The sequence below is a fragment of the Gopherus evgoodei genome, chromosome 24 (assembly GCF_007399415.2).
Source record: "Gopherus evgoodei ecotype Sinaloan lineage chromosome 24, rGopEvg1_v1.p, whole genome shotgun sequence".
NCBI lineage: Eukaryota > Metazoa > Chordata > Testudines > Testudinidae > Gopherus > Gopherus evgoodei.
In genome coordinates, this window is record NC_044345.1 from 1,602,203 (window position 1) to 1,627,709 (window position 25,507).

At 54.6% G+C, this 25,507-nt stretch overlaps 2 protein-coding genes across 2 annotated transcripts; both read left to right on the forward strand.

Annotated features, from left to right (window-relative positions):
• Positions 1–49: 49 nt before the first annotated feature.
• Positions 50–5,752, forward strand: C24H1orf43 (chromosome 24 C1orf43 homolog). The gene is made up of 7 exons (XM_030542145.1): positions 50–173; positions 787–888; positions 1,724–1,841; positions 2,641–2,694; positions 3,478–3,644; positions 3,829–3,887; positions 4,516–5,752. The coding sequence occupies exons 1-7, from the start codon at positions 105–107 to the stop codon at positions 4,712–4,714; spliced, it is 768 nt and encodes a 255-aa protein (XP_030398005.1). The 5' UTR covers positions 50–104; the 3' UTR covers positions 4,715–5,752.
• A 4,353-nt stretch (positions 5,753–10,105) lies between these two features.
• C24H1orf189 (chromosome 24 C1orf189 homolog) lies at positions 10,106–15,158 on the forward strand. The gene is made up of 4 exons (XM_030542116.1): positions 10,106–10,295; positions 11,937–11,977; positions 13,483–13,612; positions 14,262–15,158. The coding sequence occupies exons 1-4, from the start codon at positions 10,152–10,154 to the stop codon at positions 14,361–14,363; spliced, it is 417 nt and encodes a 138-aa protein (XP_030397976.1). The 5' UTR covers positions 10,106–10,151; the 3' UTR covers positions 14,364–15,158.
• The last annotated feature ends 10,349 nt before the right edge of the window (positions 15,159–25,507 follow it).

Consider the following 25,507-nt stretch of genomic DNA (forward strand, 5'->3'; position numbering starts at 1 on the left):
TGGCGGTTGGCCGGCGCGCCCCGTCCGCGTCATGTGACGGGGGCGCACTGTGGCTTCAGCGGCCGCCATGTTGTTGCGGGGCCCTGGGCCGGGCCGGGCCGGGGATGGCGACGTCCAGCAGCAACTGGCTCTCCGGGGTCAACGTGGTGCTGGTGATGGCCTACGGGAGCCTGGTGAGGGCCGGGCCGGGCCCTGCCTGCCGCCCGCCGCCCGGCTCGGCGGCGCGAGGCTCCTGCCCGGGGCCCCACGAGGAGCGGGGAGGAGCGGGGAGGCCCCTGCGGGCCTGGGGCACTTCCCGCCCAGCCGGGGGGGGTCCCGCCTGTGGGGGTCCCTGCCAGCCGGGGGGGGGAGATTGGGAGGCCCCGCACTGGGGGGGTCCCGCCTGTGGGGGTCCCTGCCAGCTGGCGGGGGAGATTGGGAGGCCCTGCAGTGGGGGGGTCCCGCCTGTGGGGGTCCCTGCCAGCCGGGGGGATTGGGAGGCCCTGCAGTGGGGGGGGGTGCTCCCCACACAGGGGACGCAGCCCCTTCGAAATGGCCATTGTGGGCTGTACACTTGGGCGCCACATCCGCTGCTGTGAAATCAACCCCCTGGGCGTCTCCGCTGCTGGAGACTTGTTCTTCGGGAGCTGCCAAACCCAGCTGTGGGTAACATGGAATTGGGAGCTCCAGGCTTGACTCATTGCAGATGGGGGGAGACGGGGCACGGCAGGTGCTCTGGCCTCCGAGGTAACAGGATTTTGGCTCTGCTGGGTTCTAACAGCTTTTCTTTTCACTGCGCTTAACTAGGTGTTTGTGCTGCTGTTCATCTTTGTGAAAAGACAGATAATGCGCTTCGCCATGAAGTCCCGCCGAGGGCCCCACGTGCCGGTTGGACAACATGCCCCCAAGGTCTGTCTGTGGGATTTGCCTCCGATTGGCTGCAGCGGGAGGTTATGCTTTGGGTGATCAATTTGCTTATTTAGATAAGGCTTTGTGTTTACTGATGCTGCAATATACAAAAATAGGAAGCTATATTCCAAGCTAAACAGGGCCAGATGGGACCAGTTCTTAGATGAGAGACCTTCAGGGAATAGCCAGGTGCTGCACGAAATGGTCTTGGCCCTTCTTTTCCCCATGATTCACTAATGAACCCAATGCTCCAGCCCAGAGCTAGGGAATGCTGTGCCCCTGGAGGATACCATCTTTCTGGTGAGTTTTAAAATCAGTGCTCTCGTTAAAGATTCTGTGATGCACTTTGTAATAGTCAGGACATGAGCTGTGGTGTCCTGGCTAAAGGAAAGCTCTGATGGCCATGTCTAACTCTGAGCGCTACAGCACCACAGTTCTGGCCCCGTAGGCCTATAGCACAGAATCTTCCTGCAGTGCCCAAAGGGGTTTCTCTGTTCCTGTAGGAACTCCACTTCTCCAGTGATGGCTGGGTCAATGAAAGTTTTCAGTTGACCTAGCTATGCCTACACTTGGGGCTAATGCGGCTCTGAGGTGTGAATTTTTCACACCCCAGAGTGCCTTGATCTAACTTTTAAGTGGACACCAGGCCGGATAGCTGTGCTCCAACTCTCTGAATTCTCCTTGACTATGGGAATCTTCACTTCCTGGATTAAATGGTTGCAGAGTGTTACTTTCTATTGTAAAGTAATTGCTGGGCACAGTGGTCCCTATCATGGGTGCTTTGGGAAGGAGGGTGCTCTATAAATGTAAGATGCTCTTGTTCTCTTCTGGACAGGACCTGAAAGAGGAAATTGATGTTCGCCTCTCAAGGGTACAGGACATTAAGTATGAACCCCGACTGCTGGCTGAAGATGATGCCAGGCTCCTGCAGCTGGAGACACCAGGAAGCCAATGTACTGTGTCTGCTAAATCTCTGCACCCTAACTTATTGATGAGTATAGTGGATGGAGGGGGAGGATGATCCAGAGGCTTCTTGTTCAGCCTTCCAACCTCCTCAGTGCAAACATCATCCCCGCTACTGCGCTCAGAACCTGGGAATGCTGAAGTTACACTGCCAGCTTTTGAGTCTGTCAGGCTCTTGCCATAGTATTATCTGACCTGCTGCAATGGCGTTCTGGGTCCAGTCCTTCCCCGTGGGACAGGTGGTGCCGTCACTGATCTGCTCATTTTTACCAAGCAGCCTTTCACATCAGAACCTGGCAGGATCCCTAACCTGTACTCAGGCTTGGTTAAAATCAAGCCGACTGCGGCCCTGTCCCTGTCTTTAATACACAGAAGCAGTCCGTGGGGACCAAGGCTCCCACCACACAGGCTGAAATGAAGCCATTCAGCTCAAAATGGGGACTAGCGGGTACAGAGCTGTTGTTCCTCTCTGCCATATCACAGGAAGGCAGCCCCAACCTATAGTGTATAGCTGTCTGGGCCACCACTGCTCTGACACTCCAGGCTTTACCTTTCTCACCAAGCAAAGCAGAAACCCCCAGACAAAGGAAACTGATTGTCAGTTACCATTGGTGCTGTATAATCGGATTAGTGTCATTCTGCGATTTGCACGGGGCAAGCCTCATTGCCGGGGAAAGGCTCTAAGGGGATAATCTCCTGTTCATGCAGCCTCCACTTGTGCCAACTTGCTGGGGGGTGTGTGTGTCTGTCTGTCTGTCTCCAAACCAGTTTGTGTGTTGTCTTTTCCAGGTTGCTATAACTACTTGTACAGAATGAAGGCACTGGATGCAATCAGAGCTTCTGGTAAGAGAGAGTCTGTAGGTGGGGAGTGTGGCCAGTCAGGGACATGCCCCAAGAGCCTAGTCCGAAAGCCTAGTGTTAGCACAAGGGTTCTCAGCCTGGGGGCTGCCACCATATCCGTAGATGAGAGGGTTCCCAGCTAAGGAATTGAGGTCCTCACTAGATGGGGTAGAGATGTCTGCTAGAGGGAAAGGTTGAGAACTTCTGTGCTAGAACATGAAAACTAGTATGTGACACAAATACAGTGAAGTAGACGCTAATTTGATCTGGTTAGTCAGTATCCAAGGTGAGTAAAATACAGAACGTAACAGACGGCGGAAGCCATGGGAAGTTATTTACACTGAGTCTTTCCTTTCTAAATTATCTGCAGTGTCACAGGAAAAGACATTCCTCAAATACTATGCTGCCTGGCTTTCCGAAAGGATCCCGCACGGTTGTCTCTCTCACTGTCAGGGTGGGGGTGTCCAGTTTGAGACACCGGGGCTTGATTTTCTGAGAAACTCCCCAAATTAGTAAAGGCTTCTGCAGACTTAGTCTGTAAAGTGTCTGACTTGTGCTCCCTTTTGATGCAGTGATTTGCTGATCCTAGCTTCAGTCTCTCTGCCTGCAGCAAGAACCCAGTCTCTGCTGTATGGTGCCTCTGTCAGAAAGGCAGAGGTGCAGACGGAGGAATTTCTTGGATGGTTTGGGTCACTCACAAGGACGGACTCTTTTCCAGGCCCCTGGAGTGTGTGTCACACTCATACCCGCCCATCACTGCCATCATGTGTTGCTTTGTTTTTTCAGAGATCCCATTTTATGTAGAAGGCCGACACCCCCAGTCCTTAATGGGAAAGAATTTCCATGCCTACCTGTTGGAGCTGAGAAATTCCAGCACTCCATTCAGAGGTATCCGCAAAACCTTGATTGACACCCTCCTGGATGGGTATGATACTGCACGCTATGGGACAGGGGTGAGTGTCAGCCCAGATCTTCTTTGGTCTTTGCCAAGGGGGTGAATTCCCACAGAGCCAGGTCTTTCGCCTCGCAGCATTTCCCCACAATTCTCCTCTGTTCTGCCCGCTGCTGCAAACAGGACCAAGGACAATGCATGCCAGGAATCCAGGATCTCTAAGGCACTCTTCTGTTTGTGTTCAGGTGTTTGGGAAGACGGAATATGTGAAGTACCAGGGTGCCCTGACTGAGCTCGCGAACATGTAAGTGTAACTGGTGATGGGGATGTTTAACATCTGGGCCTTGGTCTGCATGGTGATCCGTTGAAGGGGGTTGTGGATGGTGAAATTCTGCAGGTGGCTGTGTCTGTACAGGGACTGAGAAGAGAGAGGCCAAAACCAAATTGACAAAGATGTGTCCCCTTTAAGAAGGCCCCCAAAATAGTCCCAGCCAGCAGAGTTCCTAGTGCTTTCGTGGTTGTCGGAGGCAGGCAGTCTGTTTCCCTGAGGCATCGGGTCAGGGAAGGAGCCACTTGACCCAGTTCTTAAGCCCTTACCTCAGAGCTGTGAGTCAGAGCAACCAAACTGACAGAAAAGCAACGTCTGTAGGGCTCAGGTCAGGAGTGGCCTGGGGCCTGCAACCTATGGCAGCCAGCATGGCTTCCGGTCCCGTCCGTTGTTCAGTTTCCTTGACCACACCTAGGCTGTCCCTCGTACAGGTTAACGAGTACACCCTGCCGCAGTTTGCCTGCCCAGACCTGCCTTCCGAGAGCCTGCACCCATCGATTGAACTGACTGGCACATCTCATTAGGCTTCTTGCAGTATCATTCGCTCAGGAAGGGCTGCTCTCTGTTCCGGATGGATTCAGTGACCTCTCCTTTTTCTCCACAGTATCAAAGCGCGAGGAGGCAGCAGCCAGAGGCAGCACCAGTCGGCAGCGAAGGACCTCACGCTCTCGCCTGATATCTCCAACCCAGCCACCATCCAGGTCACCTACCTGCCTTCCAGCCAGAAGAGCAAACGTGCCAAACACTTCCTGGAGCTGAAGAGCTTCAAGGACAACTACAACACGCTGGAGAGCACGCTGTGAGCTGCGGCAGCAGCGCTGCTCCTGGGACCTGCCACTGACAGCCCCTTGCTGGGTGGGGCAAGTCACAAGGGGCGTTTGGCAACAGTCCGTGTCCAGGCGGCAGCTGAAAGGCGGGAAGTCACTGGGCTCTTGGGTCACTCTCTGCTGCATGGAGTTGGATTTAACAGCGACATCATGCTGGGGATACCTGGCCTCTGGGCAGGAGGCCCTTTCCAAAGCTGTGTACTGGCTGCAGAACAGGGAGCTGAGCAGCAGGCAGCATGGGCCTTGTGGTTTGGGCTCTAAAGAGATTCCAGACGCAATCCTGTTTGAGTGGCTAGTGTCTCTCTGGAGCCCCTAGCCCTGTGAACAGAACATTTGAGTAGCTTGAGCTTATTTATAAAAGACACTGCTCCAGGGCAGTGCTCCTCCACCTCTCCGTACTGACTGTGCTGGCTTCATTCACTCCACCGACCCTCCATCACTCCCAGCGATGGCTCGGGGGCTGAGGCCAGAGGTGGTTTCCAGCTCCCTCGCTGGAGCCACTGGCCGGGCTTTCCGAAGGCTAAATGCCTGGGGCCGGGGGGGGGGAGTGTTGATTCCCTCTGATGCAAGCAGGGCCTGTGGTTCCATCCGCCCACTCCTTCTCAGCCTGTTGTGCTTGAATTGCCCTTTAGACCGGGGACAGGGAGGTGTTGATATCTTGAGCCTGGTTGAACCCCACCCCCACAGTAAATGGCTGTGTCCTGCTCTTGTGGGGTGAGGGTGCTGCTGCTCACTGTCTCTTCCACATTCCCCAGCTGGGTGAAAACCTTCCCTGTTCCCTCCCGCTCTCACCAGCACTGCAGGCCACCTGGGGAAGGGGCAGCAGCAGCGCAGCCTCTGGTGAAAGCTCCCAGGCTGACAGCAGTCCCTTGCAAGCTGAGTATGCTGCATGCCAGTCACCTGGGCTTTGCAGATACCAGCTCTGGGTTGGAGGAGGTGTCCCTGGCAGCCAGGTCTGCTCTCTCTCTTTTTAAATTGCTGTTTAATAAAAGGAACATTCCCATGTGGCCGACATGCACCGTTGCTCTTCGATGGCAGAGATCCCTTGTCTGACCCCCCCAGGGCTGCATATGCTGCTCTCAGGACAGCCTGCTCCTTGGCCCAGCTGCTGGGGGGTGGCTAAGAAAGAGGGGGAAGTGTCTAAGCCCAGGGCAGAGGTGGCTGGTGCAGCTGCCTGGGCTCTCCAGGGAGTGGGTGTGGGGGCTGCCGAGAAAGGTCTCTGCACTGAGCAGCCTCCTGCATCACCTGGCCAAGAACAGCCGGGAGCCCTCAAGGCTCTGCTGCCTGCCTGCTTCTTCTCCAGCTCCCCTGCCCTTGCCAGGAACGTGGGCCCTTCCCTGGCGAAGGGCTCTGCACAACGCCCCCTCCACTTGGGCTGGCTACAGGGGGGTTACACAGCGCTACCGGCAGGCACTGGGATTCTCACTGCATCGCATGCTCCTTTCTCTGTCTCCACCTCCCTGGGAGAAAGGGGGGGGCAGCTCCTTGCTTTACATTTGGGGAGCAGAGGAGGTGACCCACCACTCTCCCTGCAGAGTTGGGATGAAAAGGCAGACCTTTGGCTTGCTTTCCCCGTCTCAGCACCAGTTGGGGTGGGGTCATTCCTGCATGGGCTCTCAGGGCAGGAGGGTGGGGGCTGCCTCCTAGGAAGAACAGTTCAGTTTTGTAGGTGGGTTGGGGGTAGGTGTGTGAAGTCCCTGGGCCCTGCCCTGCAGGGATATGAGGATGCAGCATTAACAGCTGGGAAAAGCACTTGGAGATCCTGGCATGTAAAGCAGCAGCACTAGATGGCACATGTGTCCCGGAGGAGGGACAGTCTCCACAAGGGGCTGGATTGATGGGTGTGTGTGGGGAGGGGTAATCATTACATGCCCTTGGCCCACCCACTGTGCCCCTGGGATTCCCCCCGACATGGTGCCTCTGCCTTGCACTACGGGCTCATGGGAGTGTCCCTAGTGCGGCAGGGCCCTTCCACTGTTCCCTTCCGCGAGAGCTGAGTGCCTTTAGCCCAATGCCCCTCAGCTGTATTTCCCGCTCTTCGCCCTGCCTGCTGCCATGGTGGGGATGGGCAGCACTGCTCCCACCAAGGGAGAAGAGTGTTGGGTACAGGCCTATGAACTGGAAACGGGAATTTTAATATATTTCCCGGGCTGATGCTGAAGTGTGTATGGCAAAGGGAGAGCACGGGGGTTAGGGGTGGCCAGTGTTGAGTTAGCTCCTGGGCACGCCCATACTCACACCTCATGCAAACTGGGGGGCCTGGAAGAAATTCTCGGTCGCAGGGCGTATGCAGGCACCTGTGACTCAGCTGGCCACACTGGCCAAACAAGGGCCCTGCCTCGTACCATCCTCACGCTTGGAGAGCGCAGGCCCTGCACCGGCTGACGAGATGGAGCGTGGCATGCTGGGACCCAAAGGCTCTGGAGTTGGCATGTCCATTGCAGAGGAAGGTGGCAGCCACACACTGTCGCTTCATGCCAGTCGGGTGCAGTCTCTGGGTTCTTTGCCAGCTGCCATCAGCCCTTCAGTCTGGCCAAGTGTGGATGGCTCAGGGCTGTTTGCTGCCCCTGTTCGAGATGGGGCTCACAGTTACCAAGTGTCAGCTACTGAGGCTGCCTGAATGGGCACCCAGAGCCTGGGCATTGGAGACACCCCGTGCCTTGGCCAATGGGCAGGGAGTGGCTTTGTACGGTCGGTGTGTGCATCGCACGGCGCGTGGGGCCTGCACCCCTGCTCTGCTAGCAACATTTCCTTTGTGATTGCATGGGGGGGCTCCCTGGCAAAGGGAGTGCTACCCTGCCCTGTTCACAGGATCCGGCTCGTGGGTGAAGCTCCCGGGCCAAAGGCAGCAGGATTTGTCCCTTGCCTTCATAGACTCTAGGACTGGAAGGGACCTCGAGAGGTCATCGAGTCCAGTCCCCTGCCCTCATGGCAGGACCAAATACTGTCTAGACCATCCCTAATAGACATTTATCTAACCTACTCTTAAATATCTCCAGAGATGGAGATTCCACAACCTCCCTAGGCAATCTATTCCAGCATTTAACAACCCTGACAGTTAGGAACTTTTTCCTAATGTCCAACCTAAATCTCCCTTGCTGCAGTTTAAGCCCATTACTTCTTGTTCTATCATTAGAGGCTAAGGTGAACAAGTTTTCTCCCTCCTCCTGATGACACCCTTTTAGATACCTGAAAACTGCTATCATGTCCCCTCTCAGTCTTCTCTTTTCCAAACTAAACAAACCCAATTCCTTCAGCCTTCCTTCATAGGTCATGTTCTCAAGACCTTTAATCATTCTTGTTGCTCTTCTCTGGACCCTCTCCAATTTCTCCACATCTTTCTTGAAATGCAGTGCCCAGAACTGGACACAATACTCCAGTTGAGGCCTAACCAGCGCAGAGTAAAGCGGAAGAATGACTTCTCGTGTCTTGTTTACAACACACCTGTTAATGCATCCCAGAATCACGTTTGCTTTTTTTGCAACAGTATCACACCGTTGACTCATATGAAGCTTGTGGTCCACTATGACCCCTAGATCTCTTTCTGCCATACTCCTTCCTAGACAGTCTCTTCCCATTCTGTATGTGTGAAACTGATTGTTCCTTCCTAAGTGGAGCACTTTGCATTTATCTTTATTGAACTTCATCCTGTTTACCTCAGACCATTTCTCCAATTTGTCCAGATCATTTTGAATTTTGACCTTGTCCTCCAAAGCAGTTGCAATCCCTCCCAGTTTGGTATCGTCCACAAACTTAACAAGCGTACTTTCTATGCCAACATCTAAATCGTTGATGAAGATATTGAACAGAGCCGGTCCCAAAACAAACCCCTGCGGAACCCCACTTGTTATACCTTTCCAGCAGGATTGGGAGCCATTAATAACTACTCTCTGAGTACAGTTATCCAGCCAGTTATGCACCTACCTTATAGTAGCCCCATCTAAATTGTACTTTCCTAGTTTATCTATAAGAATATCATGCGAGACCGTATCAAATGCCTTACTAAAGTCTAGGTATATCACATCCACCGCTTCTCCCTTATCCACAAGGCTTGTTATCCTATCAAAGAAAGCTATCAGATTAGTTTGACACGATTTGTTCTTTACAAATCCATGCTGGCTATTCCCTTTCACCTTACCACCTTCCAAGTGTTTGCAGATGATTTCTTTAATTACTTGCTCCATTATCTTCCCTGGCACAGAAGTTAAACTAACTGGTCTGTAGTTTCCTGGGTTGTTTTTATTTCCCTTTTTATAGATGGGCACTATATTTGCTCCCTTCCAGTCTTCTGGAATCTCCCCCGTCTCCCATGATTTCCCAAAGATAATAGCTAGAGGCTCAGATACCTCCTCTATTAACTCCTTGAGTATTCTAGGATGCATTTCATCGGGCCCTGGTGACTTGCAGGCATCTAACTTTTCTAAGTGATTTTTTACTTGCTCTTTTTTTATTTTCTCTTCTAAACCTACCCTCTTCCCGTAAGCATTCACTATACTAGACATTCCTTCAGACTTCTCAGTGAAGACCGAAACAAAGAAGTCATTAAGCATCTCTGCCATTTCCAAGTCTCCGGTTACTGTTTCCCCCTCCTCACTGAGCAGTGGGCCTACCCTGTCCTTGGTCTTCCTCTTGCTTCTAATGTATTGATAAAAAGTCTTCTTGTTTCCCTTTATTCCCATAGCTAGTTTGAGCTCATTTTGTGCCTTTGCCTTTCTAATCTTGCCTCTGCATTCTTGTGTTATTTGCCTATATTCGTCCTTTGTAATCTGACCTAGTTTCCATTTTTTATATGACACCTTTTTATTTTGTAGGTCACGCAAGATCTCGTGGTTAAGCCAAGGTGGTCTTTTGCCACATTTTCTATCTTTCCTAACCATCGGAATAGCTTGCTTTTGGGCCCTTAATAGTGTCCCTTTGAAAAACTGCCAACTCTCCTCAGTTGTTTTTCCCCTCAGTCTTGATTCCCATGGACCTTACCTATCAGCTCTCTGAGCTCACCAAAATCCGCCTTCCTGAAATCCATTGTCTCTATTCTGCTGTACTCCCTTCTACCCTTCCTTAGAATTGCAAATTCTATGATTTCATGATCACTTTCACCCAGGCTTCCTTCTACTTTCAAATTCTCAAGGAGTTCCTCCCTATTTGTTAAAATCAAGTCTAGAACAGCAGTAGGAGGGACGGTTCCAGGGCAGGGGGCGATTGGAAGTGACGGGAACAAACACATGGGGCTCATTAAACTGTCCTCACCCTTTAATGGAGCAGGGGTCTCCTGCAGCTCCTTGGATTGGGGAGCCTGGGCACCGGTGAGCACCCAGGCCCCAGCCACGGGGCGACAACTGGGCTCTGCCTACTCCGGGCAACACGGCTCCCCCCCCCGGCGTTGTCTCACGGTTCTAAAGCGTGTGCTGCTGCCATGGTGACCAGGGAGCCAAACGGTAACAGGACGGCAGCTGCCCCAGAGCCCAGCACCCGCCCCGTGACAATGGCACCTGGCAGGGAAAAGCTGGGCAAGAGCAGCAATGCCCCCTCGCGCCAGCAGCTCCTGAGAGAGGAGGAGGTAGGGCGTGGAGCGGGGCAACGGGCAGGGCTGGAGCCAGGGCCTGGAGGGGGCGGGCAGGGTGTAGGGATGGGGGCAGGGCTGGAGCCAGGGCCTGGGGGGGCGGGCAGGGTGTAGGGATGGGGGGCAGGGCTGGAGCCAGGGCCTGGGGGGGCGGGCAGGGTGTAGGGATGGGGGGCAGGGCTGGAGCCAGGGCCTGGGGGGGCGGGCAGGGTGTAGGGATGGGGGGCAGGGCTGGAGCCAGGGCCTGGGGGGGTAGGCAGGAGGGCAGCCCCTGAGCACATAAAACAGAGGGGAATGGAGCCTGTGGGGTTGCCTGTGAAGCCTGAATTGGGCCTCGCCATGCCCCATGGGCCCCGTCGTTGGCACCAGCCCGTGGGGCTGAGCAGCTCCCAGCTGCATGGGGGGGCGGGTCTCATCAATGCCCTAGACGTGGGGAGAGGCTGGCGTCCCATCTCATTCCTTAGGGCTTGTCACGGAGTGTGGGGGAGTCCGGCCCTGCACCCCTCTTCCTGGGACCCACAGTGACTCTCGTCCAGCCAGTAACACAGAAGGTTTATTGGACAACAGGAATGCAGGATACAGCAGAGCTTGCAGGCACAGTCAGGACCCCTCCCTCGAGTCCTTCTGGGCTTTCAGGGTGCTTGGATCCCAGCTTAGGATTCCCTGAATTCCCACCATCCAGCCCAAAACAGAAACTGAAACTAACCACCTCCAGCCGGCCCCTTCCTCTGTCCAGCTTCCCGGGCAAAGGTGCTGACCCCCTCCCCCCCACCTGGCTCAGGTTACAGGCTGAGCACCTGTCCCTCGCCTAAAGTCACCCCCTGCTCTCCCATCCCCCCCACAGACAGTCCCGACTGCATCACAGGGCTGGATTCTGTCCACGGCCACAGCCCCAGTCTCTTAATGCTACACCTGGCCTGACAGCAGGCATCCAATCAGCACCCCCTCTCCCCGTCCTGGGGTGTCCCCGGGCCAAACCCTGCCCTCCCTGGGTGTTAAGGGAGGGGACAGCGCCCCCAGCAGAGCTCCCCAGTCAGGCCCCGCTTTCCCTGCCCTACCCCCCGGGGCAACATCCCCACAGAGAGACGCTGAAGGCTCACTCGCCCCCTCTGCCTGTCACCTCCTGCTGCCTGCCCTGGAGGTCTCTGTTCCTGGGCCCGGCTTTGTTGTCCAGCCGCTGAGGGCTTCCGGCAGCTGGAGGGCATTATAACACACAGGTCCTGACTGCACATGGATCTTAAAACTGTGGCACTTGTAAGACTCGGGGCATCAAGCCCAGCAACCTAGCGAGCCCCAGCGTGAGTATTCGCATTCTGCCCTAAACGACTGTGCAGTGAGGATGTGCCCTGCTAGCCAGCTGCCAAGTTGCACTGCAGAGGTGGCTGCATGGTAGTGCTGGGACTCCTCACTCTCCTATTTCATATACCGCTGTACAAAGCACTTTAGGACCGTTCAGGGTGCCAAGTGCTAGGAGCTGTCACCCCCTCGCCACCCGAAAGGGGAGGCCCTTTGACCCAATCACTTTCCCTTGCTAGGGCTTGGTGATTTTGCCTCCTCCCACCCAGCTGCTAGTTCAGGGTAGCAACACAGTCTGGGGAGAGGCTGGGCCCCAGGCTAAAGGTACCCTTCTGGTTGCAGCTGGTGAAGAAGGAGGCTGCCTACGAGAACCTGGTTAAAAGGTAAATGGGTTTGTGGAGGGAGGTTTCTAGCTCCTCGTTACTGTGATTAAAGCCTCTTCTCTGTGGAATAATGACTCCCAGCATGTCCAGCAGCAGCGCGCTGGGGGGCGGCAGGGAGCTACTGACAGAGGGAACCACGAGGGTAAGGGGACCATATTTTCCCAAAGGAAAATAGGACACCACATGGGGCCAGCCCAAGGACATCTGTCCTTCCCCAAAGTGGGCCCCCATTGCCACCCAACGGCATGGGGCCAGTCCCCCCACCCACGTGCCCAAGCCGCTCTCCCAAGCCCTCCCTCTGGCTCGGGACTGGTGTTGCTGCTCGCGCCCCCACCCTCTGCCCCCGCATGTTCCTCCACACCCCCTGGGGTCACACCCCACAAACTGCTCCCTTTAAACTCCACATGTTCCCTGAGTGCAGCCCAGGGCCGTCCCCTCTCCCTAAAGCGGAGCAATTGGCCCCTCCCTAGGATCCCGGGGCCTGGAGGAGAAGCCAGCGAGGGCGGGAGGCTGCTGGAAGTGATGGCTGCTAAGGGCCCCTATTGATGGCCCCTGACATCCGCCCCCAGCTCCATTCAGATCAGGGGAGCTGCTCATGTGGCTCTAGCCAGGGGCCCAACGCCAGACAAAGCTCCCCTCCGTCCTCGGCTTGGGGCCGGATCCTGGTCCTGCCCATGGATGTCAGCAAGGAGGTTCAGTGGCTGCAGGCAGCACTGCTGGGGCACAGGAGCCGGGTGCCTGGAGAACCGTCCCTGGTTATTTGGACGTTTATCCCCCAAGCACAGTGCGACCATCGCGGGAGCTGCAGGCACTAGGGCTTGTTTCACTGCCAACCCTGGAGACCCCTTTGGGGTCAGCACAGTCAGCTAAGCTGGCCCCAGTCGCCCGCTTCCTGGCCTGTCCTTCCCACCGGTGCACACACACCCCCCGGCTTTCACCCGCTTCGCACGGCCCAGAGTAAATGCCCCTTTTCTCCTCAGTTGCATCTTTCACTAACCCCAGATGTGAGAGGACCCCCAAGCCCAGGCTGTGGGTGTGCTAGAGCCCAGCAGTCGCTGGCGGGGTGGCGGCGGGGGGGCTGTTGTGCTGGGAGCTGCCTAGACACAGAGCGAGAGACAGTCCCTGCGCCAAGGACCATGTGCTCTAAACAGACAAGACGAGGTGGGAAGGGAAACTGAGGCACACAGTCTCCCACGTCAGGGGACTAAGCAACCGTTCAGAGCCCAGGAACCTGAACACTAGGAAACAAAAGTGAAAGTGTCAAATGCTTTTTGACTGGCAGCTTGAGGGCCCTGCAGGGGCGGGGGAGGCGGCAGGGAGGTTCCACTGACTCCGGTGCTGACTCAGGCAATGGGGTAAAACTCAGCCCAGGTGTGAGGCATTTGGTTCTGTCCCCTTCGGCCTCATTCTGCATTTCCATGTAACTCACTCCCCTCTGTGCCAGGGAGAGCTGCAAAGGCTGCCCTGGCTCAGTGCTCCCCTCCCCCGGCCTCTCGTCCCCCCAGCTGGGAGTGGGGCCGAGTCCTCTGTGTGCAGAGGGAGAAGCAAGAGGAGAAGAGGGTGGTGAGGGGCTGCCAGAACCTGCGGGCCGGCATCGCAGAGGAGCTGAGCTTCACGAACAAGGCCCTGCTGATGGTAAGGCTGGGGGGACCAGAGGGGCGCTGACCCTGGAGGAGCAGGGCCCCCCAGCAGCGTGGCTGGAGAGGCTTGTGCTGGTAGCGGGGTTCCAGGCTGGGCACCTTTCACACCCGCTTTGTGCAGTGAGAACGGGGCAGGGGATGTCAGGGGAGATCACCACCCTGGGCATCGCCGCTGTCAGCTCGATCCGGTCCCCCTTTGCACCACAAGCCTCTGGCCTCAGCAGGGCAGGAGTTGGCTCCTCGTGGGTGAGGGACAGCGGGATCGGGGCGAGGGGGCGGGGAGTGTTTCATTTGGAGGGATACGGCCCAACCAAGTCACAGGGGGAAATGCCTCAGGGAACCTGCTGTGCTCACCCTGCTGCCTTTGCAGATCTGCCCATCCCACCGAGTCCCAGTTCCCTCCAGTGGCGTCAGGAGAGGTGCAGTGCGAGGGGAGGGTCAGGCCCAGCCCACAGCTCTCCCCACGGCAGGCTCAGCTGCTGCCCACGTGGTGGGGGGCACTGGGCAAGTCCCCTTCCTGCTGGGGGGCAGGGGGGAGTGGGCTGGTTTCCATCCAGCCCTGCAGCAGGCAATGGGACCAGCAAGATGCCAGGGAAGGGCAGAGGGGTCCTGGCTTCTCACACAGCTCTTGGCCTCCCTGCCAGGTCCGGCGCGAGGCCCTGCGCTACCTTCTGCACTGCGAGCACCTGCAGTTCCAGCGCGAGCTGAACCACGGTGGGAAGTCCTTCTATGTGGAGAGGCTGTGAGCACCCAGCTTTGGGGAGCAGCGACTTACCCACACCGGCCCCCTCGCTCACCAAACTGCGACCCACAGCCACCCAGGTTTCCGTGGGACCCCAGACTTTGCACCTGACAGCACTCCCCCGTCCTGCCCCAGAGCCACCTTCCCGATGGGACAGTCGTGGCTGTTGCTATTTCAGAGACAGCGTCAAAACCTCCTGAGAACATTAAAGTGCAAGCTAAGCAGAGCAGCCTGAGGCTCTGGAGACAGGCGGCGTTTAGATCCCAGCACTGAGGGGGCAGCCCAGAGGCAGTCGGAGACACCACGTCGTAGGGCAGATTTGAAGAAATTCCATGGATTTAGCAGAGAGCTTGGCCTCTTTGCTGGGGCGGGTGAGCTCCCCTGCCATGCCCCCGATTATGCCACAGAAGCCCCACCAATGGGGTTGGAATCACAGGTCTAATGTGTGTGTGAGCATCTCGCTCCGGAGACAGCTCCTGTCCGTGTGGGCACAGAGTCTGTGCAGGGCCGGCTTCGGGGCACTCAGCACTGGTCACGCACTGAAGCTGGTTGTGTCACTAGAATTCCCAAGAGACCTTAGGCCTCCCTTTGCCCTTCCCATCCCAAGGCCTCACAGCACTTTGGGCAGGAAGCCTCCCAGTGGCCTGGCAGCATCATGATCAGCACTGTATTTAGGGGAAACTGAGGCAGGGGGCACAGAAGGATCTCGCACCAAGATTATGCCGCAAGTTAGTGGCGCAGCCAGGTATAGAAAACCCCAGGAGTCCTGGCTCCCAGTCCCCTTCCCCCACCACCAGCCCCCTGCCAACCCACCAGACCCCACTCCCCTCCCAGAGCTGGGGACAGAACCCAGGAGTCCTGGCTCCCAGGCCTCCGCCCACTCACCCACCAGCCTCCACTCCCCTCCCAGAGTAGGGAGAGAACCCAGGAGTCCTGGCTCCCAGACCCCCATGCTCTAACCCACCAGCCCCCACTCCCCTCCCAGAGCCAGGGAGAGAACCCAGGAATCCTGGCTCCCAGCCCCCCCTGCTCTAACCCATCCCCACTCCCCTCCCAGAGCCAGGGAGAGAACCCAGGAGTCCTGGCAAATGGAATCCAACGATGCCCTTGAAACCATCCAGCAACTTGCAAGTGAACACACACACACACACACACACACACACACACACACACACACACACACACACACACACACACACAGTTTCTGCACGTCAGCTGTGAAGCGTCTCTGACACCTGGTGGCCAAGTGGGTTAATGTAACTAGAGGCGAGACCAGAAAGTCCCACAAGCTGGAGCAGCCCGGGGTGAGCCAAGCCCCCTGTTGGGGGGCAGGGAGGGACCCCGGCAGCGCCTGCCCGGTGGAGATGAGCCAGCAGCGTGGGGCAGCCAGATCCCTGCGTGCCAGAGCTGCAGCTCGTGGTCTCACTGCAGCGTAAGGCCCCTTCCCTTGGGGCTTAGCACTGCGTGGGGTGGGGTTAGCTAGAGCTGTGGGGACCCCCACTCCTGAGCCCAGGATTTCCCAGCTCCAGGGTGATGAAGCTCCCCCCTGTGGGATGCAAGGCCCCTCCATTGCTGGCTGGCTGGTGTCCAGGGAACCCTCCCCAGGATCCAGGTCACCCCAGCTCAGGGATGGGACGGTGGACTCAGCAGCGATGGACACACGCTGTGGCTGAGGGGTGCAGAGAGAACTGGAGCGGCAGCATTCCAGCAAGGAGGGGGCTGGGCACGAGAGGAAGCATGTCTGAACACGTGACACATGCACACACGTGTGTGTGTGTTAGGTAATAAAGCAAGTCCTTACTCACCTCTCCAGCACCCGAGTTCGTGCGGAGTGGGTATGGGCACACAATTCTGTCAGAGACCAGACACCAATGCGTTGATCAACGGGCTCACACTAACCCAAAAGCTTTAGAATAAGTGTGGCCCCTTTATTAGGGGTGAGCATCAATATTTATACACAGAAGTAAACAAAGTGATTAATAAAAGATAATGGTCATGCATAATCAATCAAGATTTTACAGGAAAAGCAAGTTTAACAAGTAAATGCATAGAGATAAAGGCTAATGGCTACTTGATAAAGGGGGTGTCATGAGTAGTTTGCAGGTCAGTGCTTTGTTCGATAAAGGGTTCAGAAAGGATTATGCAGAGACGGCCAGTCTGGGTGTGTTTTGGCTCCAAAGTTCACCAAAAGTTTAGACCCAACATTCCTCCATTTGTAGCTTTGAGATAACTATTAATCAAAAAGCTACACCCTATTTCAAGATCTCAAGGGCCGCTTGGCAATTTCAGCCTGGGCCAATTCGAAGAGAGTAAGGCTTTTAGCTGAAGTGGGAAAAGAATAAACTGACTTACATGAGTTTATGAGGGAGGGGACACACTGAATACAGCAACACAGTATTATAAGGACTACTATGGCCCCAGCAACACCCACCAAGAGGTTTTTAACCCACCCAAGTCCGGGCAGCCAATACCATAAGGCTCCCCACCAATCATAAGGTGGCTGGCCAGAGGAGTAGTTTTTAGCCATTTCCCTTAGGTGTTTGGTACGTTGAAAAGTGTCAGAGTAGGTGTCATTTACAAAAACACAGCATTCTTCATTTATGAGGGCGCAAGTTCTTCCCTGGGCTGCTAACATCATATCTAAAGCCATTCTGTTTTGCAAAGCTAACTGGCGCAGCTGGGACATTTCCCCGGCCTGATTCTCAAATAGGGTTGCAGTTTCATTGGTCAAAGATTCTAATAGTCCCTGTAGACGGATGATAGCACCCTTCAAGCTAGTGTGACCAGCCCACCGCTGCCAGGACAAACCATCACGGAGATTAATATCTCTGTCAGTTTCACGAATGTTACGAACGTGGGGAAAATGAGGGGGAGTGAGGGAGATGCGAGAAGGCGGTGCTAGCCATGCCAAATAACATGACCCTGCCCAATCAGGGGAGAGAAAATAATAAGCCTTGGGCCCGCACACCCAGTATGTTCCATATAATGCGTTTTGGGTATTCCATTTCTCAAAGTAGGAGGTAACCCACCACCCGTTGTACCACTGTTCCCCTGGTAACGCAGAGGGTCGTTGTGTGAACTGCAGAGGCACAATTTGGTAGTGTTGTCTTCAAAGGGCAGTGTAGTACTGCTTGAGCAGTTGTAGAAGGCAATTGTGTATCCTTTAACAATTAGTTGGACACCCTCGAGATCTGAGCAGGGCTTTTTAAAAACTGACTCTGAAAACCTGCCCCTCCATGAAAAAGTTGAAAAGGTTGGATCGGGGTGAGGGATCCACATATGGGATAAGTGGGATGCGCAAGGCTTGAAGCCAAGATTTTTACTAAAGGCGGTGCCATTAAAATATATGTTGCATTTACTTGTTCCCACAAAAGTTGACCCTTTTTCTTTAACAAAACACAGTGATCCTGTTTGATTGGTTACCCTGAGATATTTGTTAATTGGCACTTCTGTTTTGTCCCATGTAAGATTGGGTTGGACTGGATCTTTTATTCTAGTCGGTGGCATCCAAGTCATATTAGCAGTGGTTAGGGGAATGGGTGTGAAGGGGAGTCCCTGTGCTGCATTTACTGGAAATTGAGTACATACCCAGCAATCACTTCTATTTCCTAAAATACGAGTTTTAACCTCGTGGGAATATCTAATAAAAGCATTATCTTCATAAGCAGAAAATAAACTAAAAAAGCATAAAAAACATACAGTTGTCAGAATAAAGGGTCCTCTCATTTTTTCCGAGTCAATTTAAGTCTAATGTCTGAGAGAGGTAAGCTGGTCCACTGGTCGAAGGCAGTGTCCTCAGTGGTGACAAGAGCTGCTGGTCCGTCACTGTGGTCCACTACGGCTGGCTTGACGTGGGAGTGGTGGATCCAAGATTTGCGTCCTTCCAGGAACACTGCAGTCTGGGTTGTCAAAAGAACCTGGTGGGGTCCAGTAAACCTTGGCTGGAGGGTGTCGTCACGAACGAACTTTTTGGCCCAGACGAAGTCCCCTGGTTGGAACGGGTGGATTTGTTCCTCCAGCGGCACGGTCTGGGAAAACTGCGAGGCTTTCCAAAGGGTACGGAGGCGAGCCTGTAGGGAGAGAAACTGACACGCGGTCATATGATCCCCTCCCAATAGTGAAACATCAGCACGTGGTAGCGCCCCGCCTTTGAAAGGGGGGTGTCCATAGAGCAGTTCAAAGGGGGATAATCCCAATGCGCGGGTTGGGCGAGTACGAAGGTGAAACAGGACCAAGGGAAGTACCTGAGGCCACTTTAATCCTGTTTCCTGACAGTATTTAGCCAATGTAAACTTAAGTTCCCTATTCATACGCTCAACTTTCCCGCTAGACTGGGGGTGGTAGGGTGTATGGAAGGAGTGTGAAATGCCCAGTCCTTGTTCTAAACGGCCAAGGACATGACCAGTAAAGTGAGGTCCGCGATCTGAGTCGAGCACAAGAGGGATGCCAAAACGGGGTACAATATCTCTAAGGAGAATCTTCGCCACTGTGGCAGCAGTACAATTAGCAGTAGGAAAAGCTTCGACCCAGGAAGTCAGAGGGCAAACCAAAACAAGGAGGTGCTTTTTCCCAAAAGCCTTTGGCATATCTGCAAAGTCAATTTGGAGATGTTGAAATGGAGCAGCGGGCGGAGGTCTTCCACCCTTAATTTTGTTAAGAGGCGGAGCAGGTCCATTACGCTGACATGTGCTGCATGCTTTCACTATTGATAGGCAATAGGGTTGAATGCCTGGAGCATACCAAAAGCGAGCGATAGTGTCCACGAGGGCATGCGTGCCGTAGTGACCCCCTTTATCATGGTGCCAGCGAACTGCCACGGGGTATGTGGAGCGAGGGAGGCAGGCTCGGCCATCTGGCATAAGCCAGGTCCCTTTGACCAGAGTGGCCCCGAGGCTCTCCCACGATTGTAGTTCAGCAGCGGGTACTGGTACGGGGTGTGGTGGAGTAAAGGAGGAGGTTGCAATAGCCAATGTGGGCATGGCTAAAGGTAAGGTGGCAGCCTTCTTGGCGGAGGCGTCAGCCAGTGCATTTCCACGGGTAACGGGGCTACTATCTTTAGTATGGGCCCGGCAGTGAACTACAGCCAGGACAGAGGGTTTTTGGAGGGCATCCAAAAGCTTGTGGATGAGGGGGAGGTGCTGAATGGGTTTACCGGCAGCTGTCTGGAAACCTCGAAACTTCCAGAGGTGGATATGACAATGCACAACTCCAAAAGCATATTTGCTATCAGTAAAAATGGTAACGGTCTTACCAGCGGCCAACTGGCAAGCTCGGGCCAGGGCATAGAGTTCAGCGGCTTGGGCTCCCCAGTTGCCTGGCAGTGAGGCGGCCTCTTGAATGTCCCATTCAGAGGTGACAGCATAACCAGTGAAACGCTTGCCATCAACATAGAAGGAGCTTCCGTCCGAGAAGAGGATGCAATCGGGATTGTCCAGTGGCACGTCAAACAGGTTGTCCCTTATCTGTAAGATGCTGGAAACTACTTCCACACAGTCGTGCTGATCCTGGAGGACTGGCAGGTCAGGAAGCAAGGTAGCTGGATTAAGGGGTCCACACCTTTTAAAAATTAGGTTAGTGTTTTCTAAGAGTTCGGCCTTTAGCTGTTGCTGACGATGGGCCGAAAAGACTTGGGTTGTGCCCCTACGCAGAAGGGCTGACAAGGCATGAGAGGTCCAAACCGTGGTAAAATGACCCAGGGTTAGGCTCTTTGCCTTTGTGATCAGCAGGGCAGCTGCTGCCAGAGTCCGGGTGCAGGATGGGGTTCCCTGAGCGACAGGGTCGATTTGCTGAGAGTAAAAAGCAAGCGGGAAATGGTGGGGCCCGCTCAGCTGGGTAAGGACACCACTAGCAATTCCGCCCCTCTCGTGGACAAAAAGGTGAAAGGGTTTGCTGTAATTGGGGGGGCGGAGAGACATGGAGGAGGCCACACTGTCCTTGAGTAACTGAAAGGCTTTAATAGTGTCCGGGGACCACTGCAAAGGGTCAGGAGCAAGGTTAGCAGTGAGTCGGTGGAGCGGTTTGCTTAACTCCCCGCAGGATGGCAAACAGGGGCAACAGAAGCCAATTAATCCTAAGAAACCTCGAAGTTGTTTCTTGGTGTTCGGTAGAGGGCAGTTTTGAATAGTCTTTATGCGGGCTGGGTCCATCTGTCTTCCCTCTGGGGTTAACAGGAAGCCCAGATATCGGACCTTCTGTGAGACCCACTGAATCTTTTTAGGGTCTACCTTGTGGCCTCTGGTGTGTAGGTATAATAAAAGTGCCTTACCATCGATGCGGAGGGCAGCTTCTTCGCGATTACCTAATAGGATGTCATCTACGTATAGGACCAATGTGGATCCCTGCGGACTGGTGAAACCTTCCAAGTCGTGGCGGAGGCACTGGCTGAAAATCGTGGGGCTGTCTCTGTAGCCTTGAGGAAGTCGTTGCCAGACATAACTTTGTCCCTCCCAGGTGAAACCAAAGAGATACTGAGAGTCTGGGTGCACAGGAATGCTGAAAAAAGCTGATTTTAAGTCAATAACAGTGAACCACTCAGCATCCCAGGGGATTTGGCTGATGATAGTAGCTGGGTCAGGAACTACTGCATGAAGAGGGACCACATACTGATTAACAACTCGTAGATCCTGTACAAAGTGCCAACGAACAGGGTCTCCGTTCTTTTTAGGAGGCTTTTTGACAGGCAGTATAGGGGTGTTACAGGGAGTGCGCTGAGGGCGGACTAGCTTTTGTGCAATGAATCCCTCGATAATGGGGCGGATGCCCTCCCGGGCTTCCAGCGACAGGGGGTATTGAGGGACTGACGGGGGAGTTAAGGAAGGCTTCACCTGAATCCTTACAGGTTCTGCCGAAAGGAGCAGGCCAACATCAGTGTCAGAAATTCCCCAGAGGGTTGAAGGCAAGTCAGTGAGGTCAGGGGAGAGAGAGGGGAGTGTTTCCCAATTACCCTGAGTAGGGGCCGAATCTCCTAACACTGTCATCAATAATCCTACCCCTTCAGGAGTGCAGGTTAAAGTAGCCTCAAGCTTACAGAGTAAATCCCGGCCCATCAAAGGGATCGGACAAGCTGGGGAAAAAAGAAAACGGTGAGGAAAACATTTATCAGCATAAACAACATTCAAAGGCAAAGTGAGTTCCAGAGACTGTGGGTTGCCCTCCACCCCAGTCGCAGTTTTAACCTCAGAGGATAGCCAGGGAGAGGGGGCATGATTTAAAAGAGAGAAAGTAGCCCCAGTATCAATGAGGAAAGAGACAGGCAGTCCCTGGACTGAAAGGGTTAAACGAGGCTCTTTGCTGGGAGGGGAGAAAGTGAGAAAGGAGCCGGCTAAAGACATTAAGGAAATAAGACCATCACATTGTTTGCCTTCGCCCCCGGGGTACCGTCATTGAGGAGGCTGAGTTTGCTGCGGCTGCTGCTGTTTCCCGTAGTTGATCCAGGCCTGGGGAATGGGCTGAGCTGGTGGTGCAGGGGTGTATTCCTTACTTGTGTAAGCATCTGCGGATGCAACCAGACCCTCTGGGCGTCCCCAGGGGCATTCACGTTTAAAGTGACCAGGCTGTCCGCACTGAAAACAATTTCCTGATGGCTGGGGTCGCCAGGACCCCTTTCCCCGAGCACCCTGGAATCCCCTGCCACAGCCACGGCCTTTGCCTCGAACACCGCCATGAAAAGCTAAAGCCATCAGCTTATATTCTTCCTTTTTCTCTTTCTTTTTACTACTTTCCCTTTCTTTCTCCCAGGCAAAATCAGCTACGTCCAACACTGAAGTGACTGACTCACCTCCCCAACCAGGGCGAAACTTTAAGAAGTAATCCCTTACAGGGGGCACCGACTGATTCACAAAAAATGAAATAAGAGTAGGGTGGTCTGCTTCTCTCTCAGGATCCATCTGAGTGAACATTCGGGCCCCCTCCAATAGCCTCGACCAGAACTTTCTGGGCGGCTCATCAGATTCCTGCCGAATCTGCATGAACTTAGCCTGATTAGGCGAGCGGCGAGCCATTTCCTTGAGTCTCTCTAACAATCGCTCTCTATCTGCTCGCAGCTGAGTCAGCCTTGGCTGAGTCCAGTCTAGAGGATTCCAGCCAGCGGCCAGATCCTGCCTATCCATCCAAGTAAGATTAACTGCATTGCTATCTCCCCATGTCCTTTCTGCCATCCACAATCTACTACGTTCCTCTCCGGTCAAAACTCTACTTAACAACTGATCCACATCTGTATAAGTAGGATTATAACTTAAAAACAATCTTTCTAGAAGTTCTATGATCTTTCGGGGATTTTCCCCAAAAGACCCTGACAACTGTCCCCACTTTTCAAGTCCCATTCTAGCCATCCTTTATATTCCACAATACTAGCATGTTGCAACCGTCCATCATTGCCCATATAAGGTTGATCGTGCACCTGTAAAGGCATCTCTCTAACTATACTTTCCTCAGGGGGGGGGCATGCACCCTGCCGTACCTGCTTGGACATAAGCCTAGTAACTACTCCTCCCGAGGTTTGCCCCTCCATTTCCTCCTCATCCTTCTGCAGAAATTCCAATCTGGTATCCTGCAGATTCCCCTCTGCTACAAGGAGAGAGTCCCCCTGCGGAGGAATAGGGGCAGGTGCAGAGGGGACCAGCTGACGAGTCAAAACACGCCGTGGTCTACACCCTTCATCGAAATAACCTGGAGGGGGTTCACTCTCGGGAGAGTACCTGACTGCCATAATTTTTAAAGATTTCCACAGCTCTGCTGCTGTGTCCCAACAAAACCAGTAACATAACTGTCCCGGATGGTCTTTTTCGATCTGGCTCTTTACTCCTCTTAAGGCAGCCTGTTCGAAAGAGCCATACGAAGGCCACCTTATCTCCGGGTCGGCCAATACCGCGGTATACCCAGTCCAATTCCTTACACATAGTGTGTACAATTTCTTCCTAGACATTCCTGTCTGTACTGGGAGTTTCCCTTCGTTCCATAACTTATTTACAATCCCCAACGGACTCTCAAGAGGCACGCTAGTCCCTTGACCCATGGTGTCTGACAGGAGCCCTCCAACTGGCGTTTACCCTGCTGTCCAATACACGACCCCTCAATATTGAATTGGTTGGGAGAAATCTCCTGTGGCGCCTTGCCAATTCATATATGAGTGGTCTGACCACAGGACAGAGGTACCGCACCAGAAGGTATCCCGGACGAGCCCCCAAATTGTTAGGTAATAAAGCAAGTCCTTACTCACCTCTCCAGCACCCGAGTTCGTGCGGAGTGGGTATGGGCACACAATTCTGTCAGAGACCAGACACCAATGCGTTGATCAACGGGCTCACACTAACCCAAAAGCTTTAGAATAAGTGTGGCCCCTTTATTAGGGGTGAGCATCAATATTTATACACAGAAGTAAACAAAGTGATTAATAAAAGATAATGGTCATGCATAATCAATCAAGATTTTACAGGAAAAGCAAGTTTAACAAGTAAATGCATAGAGATAAAGGCTAATGGCTACTTGATAAAGGGGGTGTCATGAGTAGTTTGCAGGTCAGTGCTTTGTTCGATAAAGGGTTCAGAAAGGATTATGCAGAGACGGCCAGTCTGGGTGTGTTTTGGCTCCAAAGTTCACCAAAAGTTTAGACCCAACATGTGCACTCACACATGCACACTCCCCCTGGTGAGAGCACAGCGAACCCAGGTGCCAACCCGCTCTCTGCACGGCCAGCACTGCACTACCTGGCTCTGTGCCCAGCCTGGCTTCACTGCAACCCCTGGAGCTCGAATCCCCGACCTGGGGTCACTGGCCGAAGCAGGAGACACCACCTAGCGTTGTCAGTGCAGAGTGGGGGGTCTCAGCAGGGGATCCCCAGGGTACAGACTCACCTCCCCATGCATCCCCCAAGACACATACATGTTCCCTCACTGCACCCACTAAACACTCCGCCCGGGCACCATTGACCCCCCCCCCCACACACACCGACACGTCACAGACTCACAAACCTCGCACACGCTCCCAGCACAGCTCGCACACACCCTCAGCGGCTGCATGTCTGTTCCAGGAGCCACACTGAGCCAGGCCAGCTGCTCCGGCTCGAAAGGGCAGATAACAAAAGGTGCATGTCATGGGCCTTTGTATTTATAGCCTGGGATCACTCACCCTGCGCTCTGGCTGCTGGGCCTGCCCCATCCTGCCAGCCTGGCTTCTCCCCCAGCTCCAGGAGAGGGGTCAGGGGCTTTCAGGGGCAGGGAGGTTTGCAGAACAACCTCCCCCCTTCTCCTTTTCCCCCCCGGCTTGTCTCCCCCAGCCGCGGCTGATTCCTGCAGTCCAAGGTGAGAAGGGACCACTGTGACTATCTCATCCAATGGCCCCACCCTGCCCCCAGTGATTCCTGATGGGACTAGAACCCAGCCTTCAGGAAACCGGCCCCGCTGGGTTGTAGCATGGACGGTGATGGAGAATCCCCCCAGCTCTGGATAAATTGTTCCAGGGGTTAATTACAAATCTGCCCCTTATGTCCAGTCTGAGTTTGCCTAGCTCCGTCTTCCAGCCCTCGGATTGTGTCAGGCCTTTGCCTGCTGGACTGGAGAGCCCAGAGCAAGCAGCTGTTCCCAGGCAGGTACGATCACCTAGGCTCGTCAGCCCTGAGCCGTCGCTTTGTTCAGCGAAACACATGGAGCTGCTGGAGTCTCGCCCCGGGTGGCAGGTTTTCTAGCCCTCCTCGCTGAGCTCTCTCTGACGTGTCCACGTCCTCCTGGGACTGCGGGCACGAGCCCTGGACACAGGCGTCCAGCCGCGGTCGCTCCAGTGCCAAGTACAGAGAGAAAAATCCTCGCTGCTTCCACACGCATTGCCCCTTCCGTGTCCCGGGACGGTGGCAGTCCTGCCACTCACAGCTGGCACTGGGAGCTCCCGTTCAGCTGATGATTCCCCCCTCTCCCCAGGTCCTGGCTTCCCAGGCCAGAGAAGCCAGGGGGGAGCAGGCTTGTTTGGCAGGGATGAGCCCAGGCCAGGCCAGCTCAGCCTGTGGAGCCTGGATCCTCCCTGCCAATGGGGGAACAAGGCCCAGTCTCTCCCCCAGGGACACCCCCATCCCCTGGGGAAGGGGGTCACACATGAAGGGAGAGCTTTCTCCCTGGCCCTCTCCCCCCCCCCCCCGCCTGCAAGTAGCCCACAGGTCCC